Genomic DNA, 21,852 nt, shown 5'->3' with positions numbered 1-21,852 from the left:
ATCCATCTGGCTGTAACATCATCCCTCTGATATTCATGTAGAGGGGTTGTAAGACTGGAAAGCCTCTTCACAAATAAAGACCGGGGTCGCGACATAACGGCCTTGGTCGCGCCAGGGACCCCGTCTGCAGTCGCACTTGTCATCCCTGCAAGCGCCCCCACACTCACCCACAAGGTGTGTGCCACCGGCCCATCCCGCCAACTGGCTAGCACCAATTCCATCCATCCATCCATCAATCAATCCAGACACAACCTCGACCTTGATTACTTTCCACTGCATCCCGCTAATTTCTCAGCCTCGTCCCTCACAGCGCAACCTCACATTCACCCACCACAACTTCCATCAACCGTTTCTCGACCGAGGCGCTTCTCCCATCCGCGTCGCATTGCTACCCTCTACCTAAAGCCAACAACTACACATACGACAATACGCAGCGAGATATCGCGGGAACCCGTACCCAAAATGGCGCCGATAGACAAACCAACCCCCGAAGAGCTGGAACGTACGTATAACCCTCACCCACGTTGCGCCACCAAGCATTTCACTAACGCACGCGTGCCCCCAAAAAAACAGAGCAACTAAAAGACACAATTCAAGACCTCTACCAAATCCTAGTCCAAGTAACAACCTACAACGCGACCCCTTCCGCGCCCACCGCCCCGGCCCTCGCAGACTCGGTCCAAGCCCTCTCGCACTCCCTCCAGCGCGTCCACATGACCGCCACAGCAGGCGCCCCGCCCTCCCCCGACCTCCCCGGCGCGCTGCCGAAAATCCCGCCCGAGCTGGTGCAGTACGTCGAGAACGGGCGGAACCCGGACATCTACACGCGCGAGTTTGTGGAGCTTGTTAGGCGCGGGAATCAGCTCATGAAGGGCAAGATGAATGCGTTTGCGCAGTTTCGGGATGTCCTTGCGGATCATGTCGAGAGGGGCATGCCGGAGTTGAGGGAGGATGTTGGGCGGGTGCTTGAGGGGGGCAAGGTTGTTGGGAGCGGGAAGCCTGGTGGCGCGCTGTGAGGTGCGCTGTTTTTCGGAAGTGTTTGGTTTACGAGCTTCGGGGGAGGCCTTGAGAGGATCAGGACATGCGGTCTTCGGGGAATCCGGGCAGACGAAATGAGCGCAAGCTGGAGACGACCAAGCGCCAGGGTTGGATACCCAGTGGTGAAGGTGCATGGAGAGAGTTTGATACCCAGAGACAGACAGAGTCGTGTGAATAGCACGTTACGCACCATAATGGAATATACGGACTAATTAGCAACGAAATTAAGCTTGTGCTAGCAAGTCTTTTCCACACGACGTTTGCAGAGTCAATTTCCAGCTGGTTAACTATGACTAACTTCGCGCGCAAGAAGAAAACACACGACAAGATTTTGTAGGGGCATCATCACTCATATGCCCCTTTCAATGAGATATGCAAGACGCCTTCCAACCCATCCTTTCCCCAGGTTCGGTCATGAAATTCGGATTGGTTTCTGAGGGATATTGTTTGGTCGTGAACTCTTCTTCTCTCTTCTCTGTTCCTCTTCCCTCTCTGTCCCTGGTATGTCTCTACAAAAAGGGTTGTAAAGGTGTGAAAAGGAAAAAAAAAGTGGCAAAGAGAAACGTCAAAAAAAGGGACGATTTGGGTCGATCGATGCCTGGGTAAAAAACGCCGCCCGTGACACTTTTCTGTGCGTTTGTAGTCTATCCGGATCTGCAGTCGAAAAAAAAGACAACACAAAACTCATTCCCCGCCGCGGAGCCGTATGCTCAGCTTCCGGGCCCCTATGATGCAAATGTACACGAATCCCACAGCTGCCGCTACCAGCAACAGGAGCTGGAACGGGACAAGGACCAGGGCGGCCACGATCCAGATTCCATACTGGCGAAACTTGTCCACAATCCGGTCGCCTTCTTCTTGGCGCCGCTTCGTGTGGCTCTTCATCGGCTTTGCAGCGAATGAGCCGCCCGTATTTCGTCCCGACTCTGCTGACTCGTCGGATGTTTCTGCTTCTTCCTCCGACTCGGATTGTCAGGTCGAGAAGTTGAAACCGCGTCCGCCGAAGCCGCCGGCACCGCCACCTCCACGAGGGCGGCCACCACCGTCGGCAAAGTTGAAGTGCGCACCACCGCCACCTCCGCCGGGGAAGCCGCCTCCATTGAAGCCGCCACCGCCGCCGAAGCCGCCGCCACCACCCATCATGTTGAAGAGGATCTCGGGGTCGATGCCGCCGTGCATGCCGCCCATACCTCCCATGCCGCCCATGCCACCACCGTGGCTGAACATGTCAGACGGGTCCATAAGGTCCTCGCCGCTGTCGTAGCTGGCACGCTTCCTGCAAACGGGATTAGCAAATAGTGGATAACGTACACACGTATCAACTTACTGAGAGTCACTCAGGGTCTCATAGGCTTCTCCAATATCCTTGAAGCGCTCAGCAGCCTGTTCGTCGTTGGGGTTCTTGTCCGGGTGGTGAATGATGGCTAGCTTGCGGTAGGCCTTCTTGATCTGGTTATCATCCGCGTCCTTCTCAACCCCGAGGATCTTGTAGTAGTCCTTGCGCTGGCTCTTCTTCAGCTCCAGCTCAGCCCGGCGCACCTCCTTGGCGATGCTACGATCCTCAGGATCCAACTCCTGGATGTTCTTCCACTCCTTCACAGCATCCTCCCACTTGCCTGCCTGGCCATATGCGTTGGCCTTGGTCTTGCGAGCCTTGAGGTATGTTGAGTCCAAGCTGATGGCGCGCTCGCAGTCAGCAATGGCTGCGTCGTACTCCTTGAGCTTGATCTTGCACAGCGCTCTGTTCTGCAGAATCTTGGAGTTGGTGCCACGGTTGGCGGGATCAACCTCGAGCGCGGCGCTGTACTTCTCAATGGCGGACTGCCAGCGACCCATCTTGTAGTCCTGATTACCCTCCTCCTTCATGCGGTCGAGCTTCTGCACGATTCTGAGGTACTTAACCGCATCCCGCATGTCGGGGTCGCAGCTGATGGCCTTACGGAAGTGGCTGACAGCCTTGTCGTTCTCACCCTGGGCGTAGAGGGCACGACCGCGGAGCACCAGGGCCTCGGGGTCCTGGCTGTTGCCTCTCAACAGGCCCATGGCAAGATTCTGCGCCTCGCCGAGGGCGTTGACGGTACCCATCTTGAGGTACGCCTCACCACGCATCAGCTGCCACTTCCGGGGTCTGGAGGCTCCGAAGCCAAGCTGACGCTCGGCCTGGTCGAGGGCGTGGAGCACCATTGATCCAGCAGTGCCGTCTCTCAAGGCACTCTGCGCAGCGTTGACGTGCTTCAGCATCTCCTTGGCCGGAGCCTGGTCCTTGGCTGAAGGAGGGGGGTTGATGCGACCGAAGACGAGCAGGGCCTCTTGAGGCTGTCCCAAGCTGGTGTAGATGCGAGCAAGTCGGAGAAGGATCTTGGGGTTCTCGGGGTCCAAGTCGGAGGCACGGGTGCAGTCATCGAGGGCGTACTCGTACTGGGTGTTGGACATGTATGCAGCAGCGCGGTTGCTCAGATAGGTAGCCGAATCGGGGACCAACTCGATGGCTGGAGCAGACTTGTCAATTTGTAGCCTAGACAGATTCGCAATCGGCAACACTTACCCTTGGAGTATTGAAGAATGGCATTCTTGTAGTCCTTCTCCTTGAAGAACTTGTTGCCAGCAGCCTTGTAGGCCTCGGCCTCGTCCTCAGTCGTGGGGACTGGACTGGAGGGGTTGGACTTGTGAGGAGGAGGGGCTGGAGCATCGCCATTGCCGTTAATATTGGTGTTGATGCCGTTTGGCTTGGGCACGGAGAAGGAAGTCTGCGCAGAGGGTTGGGGTGCAGCAGCAGCGGGAGCGGCAGCAGCAGGAGGCGAAGAAGGCGCCGCGCTCGACTCACGGTCGATATCCATGGCGTTTCCACTCATGGCTGAGAGTGCAGAAAGTCTCTTTGCACGTTCTTCAGGAGGAAGATTGAGGGGGTGAGAATCGAGGTCGATTTTGCTGCTCCTTCGTGAGCCGGGATCGGTGGGGTGGCGGCCAAAGGTGCGGGAAGTGCGCGACGGCTTTGTCTCCCGAGGGCCTGGGGATGCAGGTTGGGAGGGTTTTTTGGTGGGGGATTTTGTCGGCGATTTGATGGGCGACCGGGGCTTTGTGGGCGACTTTGTGGGAGAAGAAGCTTCAGAGGAGGGGAAGTAGCTCGATTCTTGGTGGTTGTCGTCGTCGTCCTGACCTTGCTTCTTGGACGATTTCTTTGCGAAGAGCTTCATTGATAAAGCAGGCGACCCTCTGAGGGGAACCAAAGAATGCGCAGGCTTATTTTTTTTGTTGGTTAATTAGGTAAGGAGGGTCGGTACACCTCGATGCAAGGTTATGCTTGTGCACCAGATTCCCCAAACCACAATAACGGGCCTAGTGAAGGAGGGCGGGCAGGCAAGAGTGCGGAAAAAAAGCACCTGCTATTTTTTTTTCTTCTGGGCTGCTTGGGTGCGTCCAGCGGAAGGCAGCGGAACCTTGCCTTGACTCGGATGGATGAGTACGGGAGAGGGCGGCTTGTGCGGAAGTTGATTGCAGATGGCCGTCCCAGTATGTTCGTTCGTATCGAAGAATCCCGACGAATACAACGATGATGAGGCAGTGTGGTGTGAGTGAGCGAGATAGTTGAAGTGTGAGTGAGAGTAAGGTAGGAGAGAAGAACAAGACGGATTGGCTGCTCCCGGAAGGCAAGGTTAGGTGAGGGCGGATGAGGAGGGAAAAGAGGAAGGAAGCCCAGGCTATTGAGAAGAGGCTCGGCGAGAAGACACACAGCCCATCGGAGTGGGCACTGGAGGGGAGATACAGCCGGCGCAAGCTGCAGGGTGCTTTTCCAGTGAGGAAGCAGAGCAAAAAAAGTATCCGTTACTTTTGGGCAAAGCCGATGGATAGAGGAGGGGGAGGGGGGCGGGATCTGTGGAGAGAGAGAGCGAGAGAGAGGAAAAGATTCGAGAGAAAGAGGCAAGTAACGATGCAAGCAAAGCAGGAAGAAGAAGCTTTAGGAGCGGGATGCACAAAGTTGCTTTTCTGTTGTCATCTTTCGGTAATCCAAGGCAGGGGGACAAGAAAGGCCAAAGGTGAAATACCGAAAATCCCAGGATTCATCAAGCGAGACGAGCCTTAGCTGTGGCTGTCTCTCCCACCTCCGGGCAGGGGGAGGGACTCGTGTAGATTTATCAGCTGTGCACAATTTTTTTCTCCCACTCTTCCATCCTCATCTTGTTGCTTTTTCCCGTCTGCCAGGCCTGTTGACTGGTTTGCCTATTCGTCCGCTGTCCAGTGCCTTATGGATTACGGGGGAGACGGAGACTGGACAAGGTCACCACCGTATGCCCATGTGCTGGGCTGGCTATGCGTGATGTGGAAAATGTGCTAGCTGGGTAGCTGTCCATACACAGCTTGCCATGCAAAAAGATGTACATTGTACGGATTATGGTACGAAACTTACGCCCACAGCCTACCCGGCAGGCACAGGAGATATCCTCCCCCCCTGGACCAGCGCAGAAGCAGGACCGCTGCGACCGCAGAGAAACACAAACGTGGATGTACAATAACGGCTCTGCTGGGCAACTGGCACATGGCAACTCCCATTGGGGAGTGGCCATCACCAACGGCACCCAACCCAACTCGGTATCGAGTACATGCAGAACTGCGTGTCACTTGCGTGTGCTGAGCTCTGCATGCGAGGTAGATGTAACCAAGCACCACCTGGCACCTACCTAATACCTTACCTTACCTTACCTCAAGCACCAAGAGATTTGGAAAAAAAACAAAAAAAAAACAAAGAGTCGCCCGCCACTAAACCCAACCCCACAAGAAGCTTGTCCAAACGGCCCAGTCCCGTCCCCCGTTGACTACTGGCAGTCCCCGCGGAGCCAATGGTACGCTTGGGGACCGCAACTTGTTTACCGTGATACCTGCACCGTAGTGGATGAAGGGGATCGTCGGACGACCGCCACTGGACCGTTGTTGAAGTGTTGACCTGGTGTCCTGTCGTCTCCTAGCCACCCTTATTTCTTGTTGTCTTTTTTTCTGGTGGCCAATGACCAATGGTATACCAGGCGCAAGAACTCTCGCGGAGCTTGCCAAGGGGACCAGGTTGAAAGTCGTCTGGGTATCCGTATCATGCATCCGTATGTCTGTACTCCGTACGGAGTCCATACGAATATGGGACCTGGGCTTTCCACTGACTACGCAGTAGAAAATAGAAACAGACTAGGATGATGGCTAGACTTTGGTTTCGCGAGAGAGGGGGGAGCTTGAGCTGTTCAGCCTCCATTTAGAGGGTCTCCATTTCCAGACGGGACCCCCAGAAGGCGATGGCGTCAAGGCGTTTGCAGGGACCCAAATGACCTGTCTCAAAAGCTACAGTGAATGTGATGGGTATCATGTGGAGGGACGAACAGAAGAACGGATGTTAAACTCAGGGACGTTGTTGACGGGCAACAGGAATACATTACATCTGAATTGGCTCCCAACTGACAGGAGCGTCAAAGCCTAAAATGCTACAGTAAGGTAGGTATTAGCCCAAAGGCACCTGCCGTCACCTCATGTCTCGTCCGTCCGACGTCCCGGCTCGGATACAGACGAAAATCGCCATATCGGGGCGTTTGCAACCAACGGTGACCCCTTCCTTCTCTTTCGCTGCAACCCAGCGGGCCGGTTCGAGAAGGTTCGGTGGGGCCCCGTCCCGGGACCCTGCACAGTCAGCGAATCAACCTTGACGGTTGGCCGCTGTCATGGAACCCTTGGAGGCTGCTTGGGGTGGTCCGCCGAACCGCCCGAAGAAAAGCGTTACCGTCTCTGATGACACCCGACCACTTCCTGCACCGTGGGAGCGTGGGAGAGGGCCTCACCTCATGCCTCAGGTCAGACTTCTCTCCGTGTCAGGACTGATGAAAAGTCCCTAGTTTTTGGAGCACGCAGCGACCAGACCATCCAAGGACCCATGTCCTAGTCGCCACTACCGCCCGCCCCTTGGAAATATGTGTGCTGCACTGCGGGTGCGAGTGCAGGCTGCAGAAGGGGGCCTAGCACTGGCTGATTTGCAGCAATCCCATCCCCAACCTCCTGCAAACCGAGCTGATGGCATCACCATGGCCCATCCCATGCCGCCCTCTTTGCCGGTTCACAATTTCCGCCTTCTTGACAGATCTCGTTGCTCTCTCATAGTCAAGAGCTACAGAAGTATAGCGGAGCGAGCGGGTCGTCAACGTCTCTCACGCATGCAGGTCGAAGCCAAAGTCATACATCGTGCATGCACTGCCCGTTCAACGGGGGTGCCTGTCTCCCAGCCTTTCCCATTACCCAGAATCCCATATCGCGTCTCGATTTGCGAGCTTGGATGATGTCCTCGAGCTTTGGGGAGCTGCGCCCACCCGATCTCAGTCACACATCTTCTTCCCTCACTCTTCATGTTGTCGGTGGTCACATCAAGTGCCTGCGGCTGCACGTTGTCACCCTGGACTCGGCGCTAAACGGAAACCAAACTGCCATGCTGTGAAACCCAGCCGAAATTATACCTGTTATTACCGTGCTCCTATGTGCTTGATGCAAATAAAGTACAGTCATGTCCAAATGCGTTCATCAATCCTCGTTTCCATGTATTTGTGCTTTCATCCCGGAGAGGTTTGTCCCCACGTGCCTCTCGCTCATGTCGTCACCAACAATTACCTTGATTCCCCCATGCGCCGCGTACCTTGCCTGAATTAAGCTCAATCCTCAGATCCCTCCGCCGATGCGGCTTCGGATGTCGTATTGCTCCCCATGATGGAGTTGACAAAGTCCTGGTATCTAAACACCTCACGGCGATTTCCTAAACCGCCTTGCATGTTGCGGTTGAAAGCTCGTCTGCCGGTGAATCCTTCGATGACCTTTTCAACCTCGGTCTCTGTAAGCGGTCGCTCGCCAGGCTCTGGCGCGGTGTGCAGAAGCGCATCCCGCAGCTCCGCGAGGTCGATCTGTCCGCTGTCATCGTCGTCGAACGCTGAGAAAGCAGATAGCAACTCAGATTGTGGTGATAGGGAGGCGAGCATCGTAGCAAGGGAATTCAGGAACGCAGCCATTGTCATCGTTTGAGGTGTTGATGGCGGGAAGAAGTTTGACACGTCGGAGGGTTTGGACGGCAGGCCTGGAAAATTTGTTAAACGAGGGAACTCGATTGATATGTTGAGTTTTCCAATCTTACCCAACTGATTCAGCATGTCGGCTACATCTTCCCTATTGATGACGCCATCGCTGTCGCGATCCAGGACCTCGAAACCCTCTCGAAGCTGTCTGACTTGCGCAGGTTGTAAATGCGATATGGCGTTCCCATGGCTCATTGTCTTCTTCAAACCGGGCCGCAGAGGCTGTGGCGAGGTCATGGTGGTGGTTTCGGCTGTTGGTGTTCGTACTCGCGGCGTCTTGCTCTCGGCCGTGTCTGTTGGGGTGGTTGGGTTGCCGAAGCGCCCGTTATTCGTAGCGTAGGATGCCTTCGTGGGCGACCCGAAAGGCGTCACTTGTGTCACCTGGGTCGTTGAGGTCTGTCGGACTGCTGATGGCGATGCTGGAGATTCTGGTCGTCTGAATGGAGAACTGCGAGGAGAGCCATGAGGCCCTAGTGGAGAAGGTTTGTAGCCAGCGGGCATTGCCTGTTGTGGGTTCTTCAGGTCAAAATTCATGCGACTTTCTAAGAGATGTAATGATCCGCGCGCGAAATGGGCCCTAGCCTACCATATCGAAAAGGTGTTCGGGGCGGGAGCAGCTGTGGGTGGGAAATAGGGAGTGCCTTGCTCTGGATCTTTGATGCCGCGCGCCCACTTGGCAGCAAAGTAAACAATGAGAAATATGGGGATTGGGCCGAGAGACGACGGTAAGCGTACGAGAGACAAGTAGAGTACGGCAATGTGAAGAAGAAAAGCAACTGCTAAAATTGCGTATCGCGTTTCTGGTATCAGTATCGAATAGAATGTATTGTTGAATGGTTCTGCGTTGGTTTTAAAATGGCGTTGCAGTTCAATTGTGGAAAGGTCCGACCCAGAGCAGAGACAATAGGTGGCTTTGGGTGACAGATGAATGTAAACAGAGGCGTCTTCTCCGTGACAACCGTAGCCTTGCATGACCCTCCCGTCCGTGCATGGCAATTCCGGGGGGAAGGGGGGAGAGCCTCATCCCTCAGGGAGGGGGGGAGGTGTGGCTGTCAATATGTGGCTTGATCACAATTCCCTGTGTCAGCTGCCAAAATGAGACTCTCCAGCCACATGGGTTTCATGTAAGGTCCCTTGGGGCGCTAAGCAAAAATTAGGTTGAGAGCGACAGCTCGGACCACCAATCTCTCAAAAGGGGAAAGCACAAAGGACATGGGAAGGCGGGGGGGAGGAACGTGGAAAGGGGAAGAGGCAGGAGGGGACCAAGGGGGTCCTTGGGGGCAGCCGAGAAAAGAAGGCCCTGCCTTTCCAGTTCCATAGTAAGGGAAGGTATTCGTCGGTGGGTGGTCACTGATGCCAGGTGGTGGGCAAGCCGCAAATGGAGGGGGGCTTGAGAGGGATTTTAGGAGGGAAAAGAGGACACTGAGAATCCGTGATCAGCATTGTTCCCGACGCATTCGTCCAAGGCTTTCTCGCTTTCTCTCGCAGACACTGCCCACTTGGCTCACGGATACGGATCCCAGCTTGAGCCCACACTCGCTGTCAACTACCTGCCTGCCTACGACACACTAACAGCAACGTAGGGCCGCCTCGTGTCTGTTCTTCCCTCTTTGTCTGTCCCCGGGCTGAGTGTCTGACTTGACTGACAGATTGCCCGTCTGTGTGTCGGTCGATTGCCCACCAGCTGGCCCTGGCTTGTCTGGCTCCTCCGAGGTACGCGCGCTGAAGAGTTCTGAATCTGAATCTATCCGTAACCACGACCTGCTCTACTCGTCACCTTTGACTAGCCCCGAGCGACACGCGGAGGGCCGCCAGTGTCCGGCGACCACCAACCAGAGGTCCTTGTCGCGGCAATCCATCCAGGGGCACACTGCAAGACCTCCCCCCTCCATCTCAATCCGACGCCCTGTTTGGTTCGCACCAAGAGGTGCGTACCTTGCTTCGGCGCGCCTTAGCTGAGCATTATTCGAGCCGGTGGGGGATCGAATTGGATTGCACAATTTTAAAAAAGAGGAAAAAGAAGCACCGCACTATCAACTATCCCCTGTCAGGAGTCCTGCCTGGTTTGGGACTCCTAGAAACCTTTCTGTACGCACTACTCCGTACGGAAACCTACCTTTAAGAAGTCAAGGATACCAAGAACGCCTGCGAGCAACCCAATTAGAACCGACGAGACCAGAAGACCAGACCAAACGTCGAAGCAGATCATGTCTCGGTGATTTTCTCTTCCACGCATTGACGCTTTCTGCATCTGTCCCCCGACAGGATATACCTGCTCTCTCTCCCCCTCGTGTGCCGGAGGGGCCATCCTGTTTCCGCTGGTTGGCAAAGACTGGTAAATGTCAGTCACTCGCCTGCATCTGACGTTTCGAAGAGCGCATTCGGCTATCGTCTGAGAACGCCTCCACGCGCTACCCTGGACTTGAATACGGTTACCTACCGCGCATACCTACACCACCTTACCAATACCGCTCCTGGACTACCTTGCACCTAAGGATACAACTACGTACTATACCGCCTCTCCAACTCCGTCCTCCCGTTCCCTCGTACTCCGTGCTTCGTACCCATCTACCCTTCCGTCGCCGCCCTTCCCCCCCCTCCATCTCGCATCTTGCATCCTGGCCCATCGACTCGCACTCGGCTTCAAGGACGCCCGACCTCCAATCACCTATTGTACGATTTCAGCGACGACGACCTGGCAAATAATCACTTGATTGCCCTTGTTAATGTCGCAGCATCACCGTCGAATGTCGTTGGCTGCGAGCCGTTAATCTTTCTGGGAAATTGTCAGCAAAGGGCTCCCACCATCGTCGCATTTCTCGATCGGAGACAAACCTACTTTTGCTGCACCTCCACGAACGGACCTCTCGACTGCATTTGGATGGCTGTGGCCACCGGCAGCCTGCGCAACACCTTGAACCCCCCAGCTACCGACTCGTTGAACAACTCCGCAATTTAACATTGCTTTCACAAGCATGGCTTCGACCCAAGCTGCGCTGCCGTTCCTCACGCGCAACTATTCAAACACGCAGACCCAGTACCCTCCACCGCCCAACGGCCCTTGGCCTAGTCGTCGCACTTCACTCTCCAGTTTCCCAGCTTCGCGATCGCCTTCGTCAATGTCCAACACATCTCGCCCGTCGCGATCTCCCCAGCCGCCTCCCATTGCCGAGACGGACCGCTCCTCGAACCCGAGCTCAAAGTCAAAGACACCGTCTACCGGTGTCTCGTCACAACACTCGTCGCTGTCTGCCCCGAGGCGATACAATCCGGATGCGCATCCTCCTCGCAAGTTGCGCTCGCAATACCCGCGAGGTTCCACCGAGAACCATGTCGAGTACATCTTGGTGGCCTCGTTCGATATAGATCGGGGCCCGGTCATGGAGCACCAATACCCTGTTTCCATTACCGGCGACGAACATATGCTCGCAGAACTCATGTTGCCCGATCAGGCCCATGTTCGGAATCAGGACTGGACTATTTTCTTCTTACACAAGGACACGAGCCAAGAGGAAGAGGACGAGGAACGTAAGGCGAAAGAGGCCAGGAAGAGGAGAAGAAGGCGTTTGCGCAATCGCGCTGCTGGCATCGTCGATGAGGAAGATGACGGCGCGGACTTGGACGAAGATGAGGGGGACCTCGATGACTTAGACGAATACGACGACGAGGATTCGGACGACGGCGAACCCGAAGGCGGAGCAGGCCCGCCGTTGATCTATGTTCTGAACTTGGTCAACACAAAGCAGGACAAAACGGTCAAGAGAGGTGCTGTTGTCAAGGCGATGGCAATCTGCACGAGGCATCCCTTCCTGCATATATACAAGGTGAGAGCTTGCTAGCCTTCTGCTCCCCTCGCTTGATCAGCCGGCTTACTTATATCAGCCCCTTTTGTTGCTTGCCTTGGACGAGTACTTTAAGGCGCCCGTTCCCGAGACGCTGGCGATGCTCTACGATGCCGTCAACGCAATGGACCTGTCTCTCATGCCGAAGCTTAGCCTGCTTGAGAGGCACCTGCTTTTGGCTAGTGATAACAAAGATCTGTTCGTGGAAAAGTTTGAGCAAATGATTCAAATGCGGATAGCCGAGGACCGCGGCGAACACCTCTCAGATCAGCCTTTCGATGCAAGTCGAGACCCTCCAAAACTGCCGGGTGTTTCTAGAGCAGGAACAAAAGCGCACGTCGAAGGTGCATCGCAGTATTCGGTTCCAAGGGACACACACGAGTTTGAAAGCAGAGTCATGTACAAGGGCATACCAATTCCCATCAAAGTTCCCGTTGCTGTCATGCCGGAAACGGTGGGCGACTTTTCTTTGATCAAACTGATCCAGAAGTTTTCGGAGCCACAAGGCAAGGCGCCACAACCGTTCCCCCTGCATCCTCAATTGACGACAAACGGCCCGCATACGCACCCCATCATTGTATTGGTCAATGCGTTGTTGACGCAAAAGCGGGTGATCTTCCTGGGGCACAATATGCCATCAGGCGAGGTTGCGGAGGCAGTCTTGGCGGCCTGCGCCTTGGCATCCGGCGGTACGCTCAGGGGCTTCACGCGTCACGCGTTTCCTTATACCGACTTGACCAAGATTGATGATCTCCTCAATGTTCCCGGCTTCATTGCTGGAGTCACCAATCCGACATTCGAACTGCACCCCGAGTGGTGGGATGTATTGTGCGATTTACCTACAGGCCGAGTCAAGATCAGTAGCAAGATCGATTCGGCTCCAGTGACGGAGGGGATGGTCTACTTTCAACAGCAAAACCCGTCATATGCTGGGCTTGTCGGAGGCACCTCCAAGGTCGCGGCCGAAAGTGATTTGACAGGCGACGCGGCTTTCATGCAAGATATCCTACGAAGTATCGCGGCAAGGCACGGTGAGAGAGTAATACGCGCCAAATGGCGAGACTGGGTTATCAAATTCACGCGAATCGCAGCTGCGTTTGAGGAAAGTGTGTACGGCGCAAGTGCTCTTTACATTGGCGGCGACGAACTAGAGATGGGTCCGGTGGGCGTGAACGGGCACGGCTACGTGTGGCCTGATGAACAATCGAAACACAAGGAGCTTGCGGGTAATGTGACGAGGATCGAAGGGTGGAGGAACACAAGGAGCTACTACAGCTTCATCCAGGTAAGGGAGCCACGGAATCTGTCCCTGTTCTCAAGGACTTAAACTAGTCGTCGTAGGATCTCGCACTGCTTTACACAGTGAGGCCGTTGAAGGGCCTCGACTTACACCACATGCACGACCGACTACGGACACAACGGCTCAACCCGATGCAAAGCAAGGAAATCTACGCAGCGTTTCACAAGTATGTCCACTCTTACGACGAGATCTGTTTGCTGTTGAGCGTTGCGCCAGAGTCGCATGCTGGCCTGTTCTACGTCGCACTTGGCCTCTTCCACAAGGACCGCGAAGTGCGCCTCAAGACGGCCGACCTGCTGGAACGCATTGGCGAGCACGAGGCGGGGCAGCACTGGTGGAAGGCTCTCAGCCGGTTCGAGAAACTGGCCTACAACCGCATTCGCAAGGAGATGGACGCCGAGATGCGGGCGAAGCTCGAAAAGGAGGGCTTGAGTCCCGAGGTGGAGAAACGGGTCAGCTAGGCGCTTTTCCTGACTTCTTCGGTTGCATCTAACTAGATATACTCCCATCACGGCCGGCGCTCTCTCTCTCTCATATTACCCGGCACCGGCGTTTCTGCTATATCACACTCATGTCATGCGCAAAATACTCCATGCGGCAGGAGAATAGGTGCTTTTGGGGGGTTTTGTTTTTTTCTCTTCACGAAGGTCATGATTGGAACGGGGTGGATGAAACGTCGATTATTATTCTCAAATTTCAAGAATCTCAGCAGCAACCTACTACTACCCTACTTATAAAAGAAGAACTACATGTCGACTGCGCGCACGCAACGTCTCTTTGTCCTCTCGACATCTTTGGTATTCCGACCCGGGTTGACCTTTGGTTCCTTTCCCTCCCTCACTGCGTGCTCCCTGATCACTGACGTCAACGTTATCGTTTACTTTGTTTACAGTCTTGTCCGACCTTCGAGTCACGCGGAGCCGAGACCCAGGTGCTTGGCAGCGTGGTCTACGTGGTCCTTGGCGAAGGAGGCCATGAAGAAGTAGGAGTGGTCGTATCCCTACATACTCTAGTCAGCGTCTAAAAGTTTGAATATGACGATGAATTGGGCTCAACTTACGTAGTGGTATCTCAGGCTCAGACCCTGGAGGTTCTTCTCCTTGACGACCTTTTCAAAGTTCTCGGGCAGCAGTTGCTTCTGGATGTAGAAGTTGTCACCGAGGCCCTGGTGTCTCTTGTATTAGTGCCAGCTCCCATATGCGTCATTGTGATCATATGAGCTCAAGTAACTTACGACATCAATGAGGGCGTTCAGGGGACCGTAGCTCCAGTTCTTGACGAGCTCGGTGGAGTCGTGCTTGGCCCACTCGGCGCGGTCGTCGCCGAGGTATCCCGTGAAGGCCTTCTCGCCCCAGGGGCACTTTGACGGGTTGGCGATGGGGGCGAAGGCGCTGACGGAGCGGTACATGCCCGGGTGGCGGAGGTAGAGCGACAGCGCGCCGTGGCCGCCCATGGAGTGACCCGTGATGGAGATGCGGGAGCGGTCGAGCTTGCCTGCGAACTCGCGGAAGAGCAGCTCGGGGAGCTCCTTTGTGATGTAGGTCTCCATTTTGTAGTTTTGGCGGAAGGGCTCGCGGGTGGCGTCGACGTAGAAGGAGGCCGCCTCGCCAAAGTCCCAGGAATCGCGCTCGCCGGCGAGGTCGAGGCCGCGCGGGGAGGTGTCTGGGTAGACGACGGCGAGGCCGCGGGCGGAGGCCTGGGATTGGAAGAAGCCCTTTTCGGTGCAGTTGTCCGGGGTGCAGGTCAGGCCCGAGAGATAGAAGAGGACGGGGACGGCGCGGGTGGTTGCCTGCGGGGGCAGGTAGAGGTTCACGGCCATGTCGGTGCCGGTGGAGTTTGACTTGTGGGACAGCTTGAGGAGCTGGCCCCCAAAGGAGGTGATGGTCGCCTTGGTTTGGAAGGTTGCGGTGGCCATTGTTGCTATTTTGCTGTTTTGGGTATCAACTATGTGTCAATTGGGTGTTGAAAGGGGGGTATATAATGCTGTTCGTTATCAAGCAAGACGAGAGATGTTGAAGGGAGTGGGGGAGGAAGAAGAGCTTGAAATTATTCTATGCCTGGAAGAAAGGAAAAAAAGAGAGGACCTGGGGGTTATCAAGAGGAAGGGCGGCATCTGAGGAGGTCTAATAAATAAAAACACCGAGTTAAGTCCACTCGAATTCAGATCGGAGAAGTGGAGGAGGAGCACAGAGAGAGAGCTTGGCTTGGCTTGGATTCATCTCTACCCCCCTCCGCCTCGTCCTGCCATTGACCGTTTGTCCCTCCTTCATCATGATGCCGATTTTACCCCACCATGGACCGCCGAACGCCCAGCAGGGATGCAGGAGCGAACCCCTCCAAGGTCTCACCCAGCAAGGTGTGCCGTGTACAAGTGCTGCTAGGCGTATAACATACCAAAGGTGGCAAAGCTACCCGGCAGAGGAAAGTACTTACGTACGGCTGGGTATAGCTACAGCTACTCCGTACGAATACCTAAGCTATCTATCGCCCGGCGATCCAGTTTGCGTTTGTAATGCATTGTGTGGGTGCGAGGTCTTTTCACTTCATGCTCTCAGCTGCGACGAACCCCGCATTGTTCCTGCGGGACCGGAGAGAGGGGAGAGCTTTCTCTACTTCGTACGGTGGCAGTTATCTTTGGGCAGTGAGGTTGAACCTACCTTGACAACCATTGGAACTAATAAGGTGGGGTGTGCGTCATCAGCCTTCGGCATGGAGGGGCAAGCCCAGGAGACACTTTCCCGGGAAGGTACCCGCTGTTGCTTATAATTCGGTACCAATGTTCGGTAGCTGTCCCGAAAGCTGAGTGGTCCCCCAGAATGACAGTTCCCTTCAAAGTTCCCGGCGTACTATTTTAATTCTTCTCACATCAACTACCAACTTCCGACTACCAAGACGCTTTCCCTCGTACCATGCCATGCTATTCCAAGAATACAACAGCCTCATCCTGCTCCGTCACAGTAATCTCTCTCGCTCTTGTCTCTGCTGTTCTACAGTATGTATTTCTTGAGGGAACGCTCAGTGCGCGGAAAGTCAAAGTCCCGACTCAAGGCATTGAAACTTTTCCATCGTGGTTTGGTGTATATTGACCGTATATCCTCTTTGGGACCAACGAGCATGCCCGGTTCCCCAGCATTGGTCAACATGTGAACTCGATGTGAACTCGATTTCGAAGGATCGGCTGGTCCTTGCTGAGAAGGCTTCAGTCGGACACGGCGGGTTGGCGGCACACACCAAAGTTTACTACATGAGCAGCAGGCTTTGATGGACGGCGAGCTTGCTCCCTACCGGGTGCTCTTCGCTCTACAGCTGGCGAGAAATACACGACTACTGACCAAAGCTTGTGGACGGCCAATCGCAATTGTTCTTCTTCATCTTCCCCAGCTGTCAGCAAATCTAACCCCCGAACGACTCGCTAGAAGCATGCGATCAATTTGCTTGCATGCCAAAAGTTGGACTCTACTTCTTCAGCCATTGGGAGCGAGAAGCTACCACAAGCATATGCCAGATTCGCTGCCACCGAGCGCAAACCTGCATGCGAGATGTTCATGCTGTCTTGTCACAGGGACGACAGTTGGGATGGACTCGCAGAGGGCCCGAGAGCCGATTGAGAGTCTGTTCCACGCTTTCTCGAACGACGCCACGCAAGGGAAAGCGAGGAAGGCGCCCGCCACACAAGGACTCAAAAGACCAGTCCATGATTCACACCGTTTTGTGGTTTCGGGTTCGGATGACTATATTGGAGGCTTGAGGGTTTGTAGATCGAGCCGCGCCATCGTCAGCAAGGCGACAAGAGACGAGAGCCTCGAGGTTTTCTCTGGATGGCGGGCTCTTGGGGAACAAGATGCCAAGACGGTTCTGAGTATGCGCTGGTCCACTCGGTTTTGCACCCGCTAATCGCGAATATGGATCATAATTTGGCGCCTGATTGAGCTTTAAAAGGCAATCCCAGCATTCACGCCAACAGCTCTATGGATCATGGCACAACATGCTAACTCTCGCAACGGACTGCCCAACTGAACGAATTAGCCAACTCGCCTGCGTATGATTTGGTCCGGCATAGAGACGGGTGCAGACTTCGGGTCTGCTATACCTGACCGCCGCCAAAAGGCTGCGAAAGACTCGAGCTCGAGGGAGCATAGAAGCATGAAGCATGAAGCCGCCCTCTGGAGACTGATTCCACTCCTGCACCCGACACGTCCGCATCTGGTCCGTGGTTCGTCGCGATCGCCCCCTCCAAGGCGGACGAACCGGAAGAGATCGCTCGGGTGACGGGCCGCAAGGTGGCACCTCCGTGTGTTTGGGTCCATGATGGCACGAACGTCATGCAAAACCTCCGGACGGGCCGGCTTGCCCGGGCAGTTAGGAGAACCAGGTTATCCCCTGGGTGGGAGTTGAGAGAACTACACCCGCAACGACGGCGAACGGGATCGCTCGTACGCTTGGGCGACTAGAATACACCTGTACTCGAGCCCGGAGTAGTTCTCCGGACTCGTGGTATTGCTCGTTCGTTGGCCTCGTTGTCGATATTCTTGACGATCGAAGAAATGCATGCTTGACTCGTGTCCCATCTCTTGCTCGAGTTCGGATTCAGTTTACAAGCCACCTGCTCATCCCATATTTCTCACACAGGTTCGCGACGGAGCCATGCTAGGTAAATACGCTGAGGGAAATGTCATCGGCTCATCGACCTTCTCACCATGTCAGAACGAAGCTGGGTTCCCTATGAGCAGACGACTGGAAACATGCTTCTGTACGTAATGGATGTGCAACTTTTCATAGACCTGAAGCTCGGCCAAGGTAGAGAACCTCCGGCCAAGAACTAAAGTAAAAAAAAAAAAAGACAATCTCATCCCAACGCCCGGTAGGTATTGTACAAAAATAAAGCAAAACACAAACGCCAAGACCAGTCCATATGCCCCCCCTCCATGCAACCGCCATTGGTCCAGCCTATTCCATTCCGTAAGCCATCCTTGTTTACGCCAGTCGTAATTCTCTCCTCTGGACCAGCACTATTGAAGATGCAATGCGATCGACAGCAGCGTGTCCAGTTCGCCAAACATCCGCATTCTTCGTCATATTATACAAATCCAACAAGACTGGTGTAAGTGGCTGTGTGCCTTTTGATTAACCAAGTTGTCGGGCGTTTCCTGTTCGTACCCTTAGTTGCGAGCCTTTGGCTTTGCCAGCATGTTGAGTCGACTCAGACTCATACCGCCACGCTTCTTCGTGGGACTCGGCGACTGAGCAACGCGAGGGCTCTGAAGCTTCTTGCCAATTGTGCCCGGGGTAGCACCCATCAGTCTGGGGGCCAGGAGAGCATCGCCCTCGGGCACATGCTCGGCCTTGCGCCTCTTGCCGGCCCTATCACCAGAATCCACCTCAAGGTCTCCTTCCTCTTCACGAGCTCGAGCCCGCTTCTTGTTGGTCATTCCATGAGGCTTTCCGGCCAGGAACTGCATGGGAGACCTATTCTCCTTGTTGGAGGTGAACTCGGGGCCAGTGGGGAAGCTGCCCGGCATGTCAAGCGAGGCCCGCACATGACGGACACTGGCCTGTCCAGCAGTCGAGCCGAAACCAGTCGGAGAGGCGCTACCAAACCGGATGGTGTGGTCGCTGCGGAAAGTGAATGTGCCAGGTACAGTCGGAGGCAGAGGCTTGATGCTCTCACTGGCGTTCTCGGTCGCCTTGTCAGACGGGCTTCCAACATTCAGCTCGGGATAGAGATCCTCGCCCTTCTTTCGCTGGGTGACATTGCCGTTTCCGAGCATGGCGTCGAGGCTGGGGTACTCAACCTCTCCATTCTTACGGATAGGGCTTATGCTCGCAAAGGCTCGGTGTGCAACTGTATTCGGAACATCGGCGGCTCGGTTAGTGTCCGGGGTGAAGTCGACTCTCTTAAACAACTTTCTTCGCGGAGTCGTGAACGGAACGGCGGGAACCGTCTTCTCTGCAGCCTGCGGTGCAGGAGTCTGGGAGATGCTAGAAGCGGGCTTGGGAAGAGCACTCTTCGTCTGGTTCAAGGCTCCCTTTCCGCCACGAAGAATCGACTTGACTCTTTCGAAGCGACCGGGGCTCACAATTCGGCGTTTCAGCTCGGCCGTCTTCTCCAGCGCACCAAGGTTGTTGGTAGTGGCAGACTTTGTGAGGCCACCCAGATCAGGCTTCGAGGGCGATTTTCTGAGGATTCCAAGCTCGGGTTTTGACGGTGACTTGACGAGCGATCCCAGGTCAGGCTTGCTGGCTGACTTGGTGAGAGTGCCAGGTAAGGGCATCTTGGAACCAGCAGCGCGAGCCAGGGAAGATGCAGTGGGGCACGTGAGGGAGGCCAGACTGGGCTGAGATCGAAGGCCAGTAGGCGCATCTGTTCCGCTAGACTTAGGACGCGGGAGAGAGCTGCCGTCGCGAGAAACTGGCCGGGCAGTGGTGGCATCGTCCTCGAAACGCTGTCGCATACGCTTGACTGATGAGGGCGGTTCAATGTTGGCAAAGATACGAGACTTGGGTCGAGGTCCAAGAGTCGACTTTGTGGAACTGCTGGAGTCCGCATCGTCCAGGTTGGCCTTGGACGGAGAGCGCTTGAGGCTAGACTTCTGCTGCGAGGGCGTATCGGGGATGCCCAAGTTGATCTTGGACGGTTTCTTCAAGATCGACTTCGGGTGAGTGGGCGTATCGTCGACGTTCGGCTTGGATTGAGATCGCTTCAGAACAGATTTGGGCTGCGTCGGCGTGTCATCCAGGTTAGCCTTGGAGGGCGATCGCTTCAAACTAGACTTGGGTTGCGTAGGCGTATCGTCCAGGTTCGCCTTGGACTGAGTCCGCTTCAGGCTCTTGAGAGGAGTGACCCGGCCAGGCTGGGCTCGGAAGGCTGAAGGATGACCTTCGATAGAGTCCATCTTCTTGAACTCAGCCATGTGGACAGCGCTGAAGCGGCCAGACTTGCCCCTGGCCTTGGCAATCCTGCGGCCGTTGATCTCTTCGTCCTCTCTCTCCAGCTCGCGCTTGGCCAGCAGTTCGGCTTTGATTCTGGCTGCCTCCTCGCGCAGCTCGTTCATCATCTGCTGGGCATCGCTGCTCAAGCCATTATCGCCGGTAGGCTGGGCGACGCGGAAGGTGAAGGGCGACTCGGGGACGCCCGTGGCCTTGAATGGCGTCTTGGAAGGCGTCGCCTGAGGATCGGCCTTCTTGTCTGAGGGGTCCATATCTCTGAAGCCGAGCCAGGTAGCGGAGGGAGGTGCTGCGGTGGGGTGAACCTTGCTCGGGTGCATTTCCGACAACGGGGCCTTAATGTTTGAGTGGGAAGAGGGCGTCGCGGGGTCGTGGTTCGGGACGGCGAGCGCATTCAGACTCTCAGCGACCTCTTGAGCAGGAGGAGTATCATCGCGTTCGGCAACAGAGGCCAGAGTGGATTTGGCCTTCGGCTATAGATAAAGAAAAAAAAATTGTGTGAGTTAGGCGCCGCGCCGTTTGTTTACAGAAGCGGTCAAAGAGCGTAGCCTGTTTGCTTACCTTGGGCGTGTTGGTGCTGGCCAACCGGGCCGAACGACGGCGAGGCGGCGACGACATGTTGACTGTTTGCGAGTGAGAATTGTCAAGCTCGTATGCGTGAATGTCGGTGACGATCGAGAGGAGAGCAAAGAGACGGAAGAAGTCGAGCCAGCGAGTCCCTGGTTTGGAAGAGGAAGGGTTGATGATGTCAGGCGAGAGAGGAGTGGATGGGGGTTCCGGGCTGCGGTTGCGGTACGTAGAGCGCGACGGGGATATTTTGGAGAGGGGCCGCTTCGTTTGTTTACATTGCGCGCTGTGGTCTGAGCTGTGATTGGATGGCAGTTGAGGGACGGCCCAAGCTCTGGACCCCTTGGCTCTGTGATCTTTGGCGGGATGAAAGTGGGGGGGGGGGGGGGGGGGTGGGGGGGGGTTGGTGTTGGTGGTGGCTGTGGTGGGTGGTGCGGTGGGGGGGGGGGGGTGGGGGGGGGGGGGGGGCGGGGGGGTCGGGTGGGGGGTGTGGGGGGGGGGGGGGGGGGGGGGGGGGGGGGGGGGGGGGGGGGGCACAGTGAAAGTTCAGAGAAGCCATGGGTTTCTACGCTTTTTTGGCTGCGAATTCACAGTGGAAATTTCGTGGTGCTTCTTCTCTTCACGATTACAGTACGACCAGTGTTTACTCGGATGGCCCTCGACGTGCTCCTCGTGGGTCAGAAGACAAGGGGAGCGCCTGGCTAGGGACCCACGGCCACTTATTCTCGAACCCTCTCTTGTTTCAAGAAAACCGGCGTATCTCAGCTTGTTTGGCCCATGGCATGTTGTATCCGCACACTGCCTATCGCCTATATAGTATAGCAGGCCGTCCACGTGCTCCTGTCTCTTTTATCCCGAGGAATGCGGTGCAAAGAGACCGTTGGATCTAAGCAGTGCCGAAGGCATAGCCCAAGCCGAGCGTGAGCCACGATGGCCCGCGCTTCGAACTCAATTCTCGTCGGTATCTACTGCGTAGATTGACCAGTGCCAATCCCGTGGGGAACAGTCTCTACCTCTGCTTCTCAGTCCTGGCCCTTGGTCTTGTCGGAGGGCTAATGTTCAGCGATACTTGAAA

General features: G+C 55.5%; 9 protein-coding genes across 9 annotated transcripts; 3 read left to right on the top strand and 6 right to left on the bottom strand.

Moving 5' to 3' along the window:
- Positions 1–462: 462 nt before the first annotated feature.
- CTAM01_06113 (transcription factor subunit Med10) lies at positions 463–1,016 on the top strand (the record flags this gene model as incomplete). The annotated part of the gene is made up of 2 exons (XM_060522143.1): positions 463–502; positions 574–1,016. 2 exons carry the CDS (start codon positions 463–465, stop codon positions 1,014–1,016), a joined length of 483 nt encoding a protein of 160 aa, XP_060383333.1.
- Positions 1,017–1,722: 706 nt separating this feature from the next.
- On the bottom strand, positions 1,723–1,923 carry CTAM01_06112 (uncharacterized protein; the record flags this gene model as incomplete). Its single annotated transcript, XM_060522142.1, has 1 exon — positions 1,723–1,923. One exon carries the CDS (start codon positions 1,921–1,923, stop codon positions 1,723–1,725), a length of 201 nt encoding a protein of 66 aa, XP_060383332.1.
- An 87-nt stretch (positions 1,924–2,010) lies between these two features.
- Positions 2,011–4,232, bottom strand: CTAM01_06111 (tetratricopeptide; the record flags this gene model as incomplete). Its single annotated transcript, XM_060522141.1, has 3 exons — positions 2,011–2,314; positions 2,366–3,527; positions 3,584–4,232. 3 exons carry the CDS (start codon positions 4,230–4,232, stop codon positions 2,011–2,013), a joined length of 2,115 nt encoding a protein of 704 aa, XP_060383331.1.
- Positions 4,233–5,793: 1,561 nt separating this feature from the next.
- Positions 5,794–6,126, bottom strand: CTAM01_06110 (uncharacterized protein; the record flags this gene model as incomplete). The annotated part of the gene is made up of 1 exon (XM_060522140.1): positions 5,794–6,126. One exon carries the CDS (start codon positions 6,124–6,126, stop codon positions 5,794–5,796), a length of 333 nt encoding a protein of 110 aa, XP_060383330.1.
- A 1,583-nt stretch (positions 6,127–7,709) lies between these two features.
- On the bottom strand, positions 7,710–8,624 carry CTAM01_06109 (uncharacterized protein; the record flags this gene model as incomplete). Its single annotated transcript, XM_060522139.1, has 2 exons — positions 7,710–8,125; positions 8,183–8,624. 2 exons carry the CDS (start codon positions 8,622–8,624, stop codon positions 7,710–7,712), a joined length of 858 nt encoding a protein of 285 aa, XP_060383329.1.
- A 1,149-nt stretch (positions 8,625–9,773) lies between these two features.
- On the top strand, positions 9,774–10,837 carry CTAM01_06108 (uncharacterized protein; the record flags this gene model as incomplete). The annotated part of the gene is made up of 3 exons (XM_060522138.1): positions 9,774–10,050; positions 10,135–10,338; positions 10,620–10,837. Coding segments are annotated over 3 exons (699 nt in total), but the record flags the coding sequence as incomplete, so codon positions are not given.
- Positions 10,838–11,098: 261 nt separating this feature from the next.
- Positions 11,099–13,726, top strand: CTAM01_06107 (spindle pole body interacting protein; the record flags this gene model as incomplete). Its single annotated transcript, XM_060522137.1, has 3 exons — positions 11,099–11,947; positions 12,006–13,250; positions 13,307–13,726. The coding sequence occupies 3 exons, from the start codon at positions 11,099–11,101 to the stop codon at positions 13,724–13,726; spliced, it is 2,514 nt and encodes an 837-aa protein (XP_060383327.1).
- A 449-nt stretch (positions 13,727–14,175) lies between these two features.
- CTAM01_06106 (S-formylglutathione hydrolase) lies at positions 14,176–15,180 on the bottom strand (the record flags this gene model as incomplete). The annotated part of the gene is made up of 3 exons (XM_060522136.1): positions 14,176–14,265; positions 14,326–14,430; positions 14,500–15,180. The coding sequence occupies 3 exons, from the start codon at positions 15,178–15,180 to the stop codon at positions 14,176–14,178; spliced, it is 876 nt and encodes a 291-aa protein (XP_060383326.1).
- Positions 15,181–18,424: 3,244 nt separating this feature from the next.
- On the bottom strand, positions 18,425–21,128 carry CTAM01_06105 (uncharacterized protein; the record flags this gene model as incomplete). The annotated part of the gene is made up of 2 exons (XM_060522135.1): positions 18,425–20,683; positions 20,772–21,128. Coding segments are annotated over 2 exons (2,616 nt in total), but the record flags the coding sequence as incomplete, so codon positions are not given.
- Between the last annotated feature and the right edge of the window lie 724 nt (positions 21,129–21,852).

The sequence above is a fragment of the Colletotrichum tamarilloi genome (genome assembly GCF_030869305.1).
Source record: "Colletotrichum tamarilloi strain Tom-12 chromosome Unknown Scaffold_16.1, whole genome shotgun sequence".
NCBI classification, from domain to species: domain Eukaryota; kingdom Fungi; phylum Ascomycota; class Sordariomycetes; order Glomerellales; family Glomerellaceae; genus Colletotrichum; species Colletotrichum tamarilloi.
The sequence above is the reverse complement of the archived record's forward strand: the minus strand, read 5'-3'. Positions and strand labels throughout refer to the sequence as shown.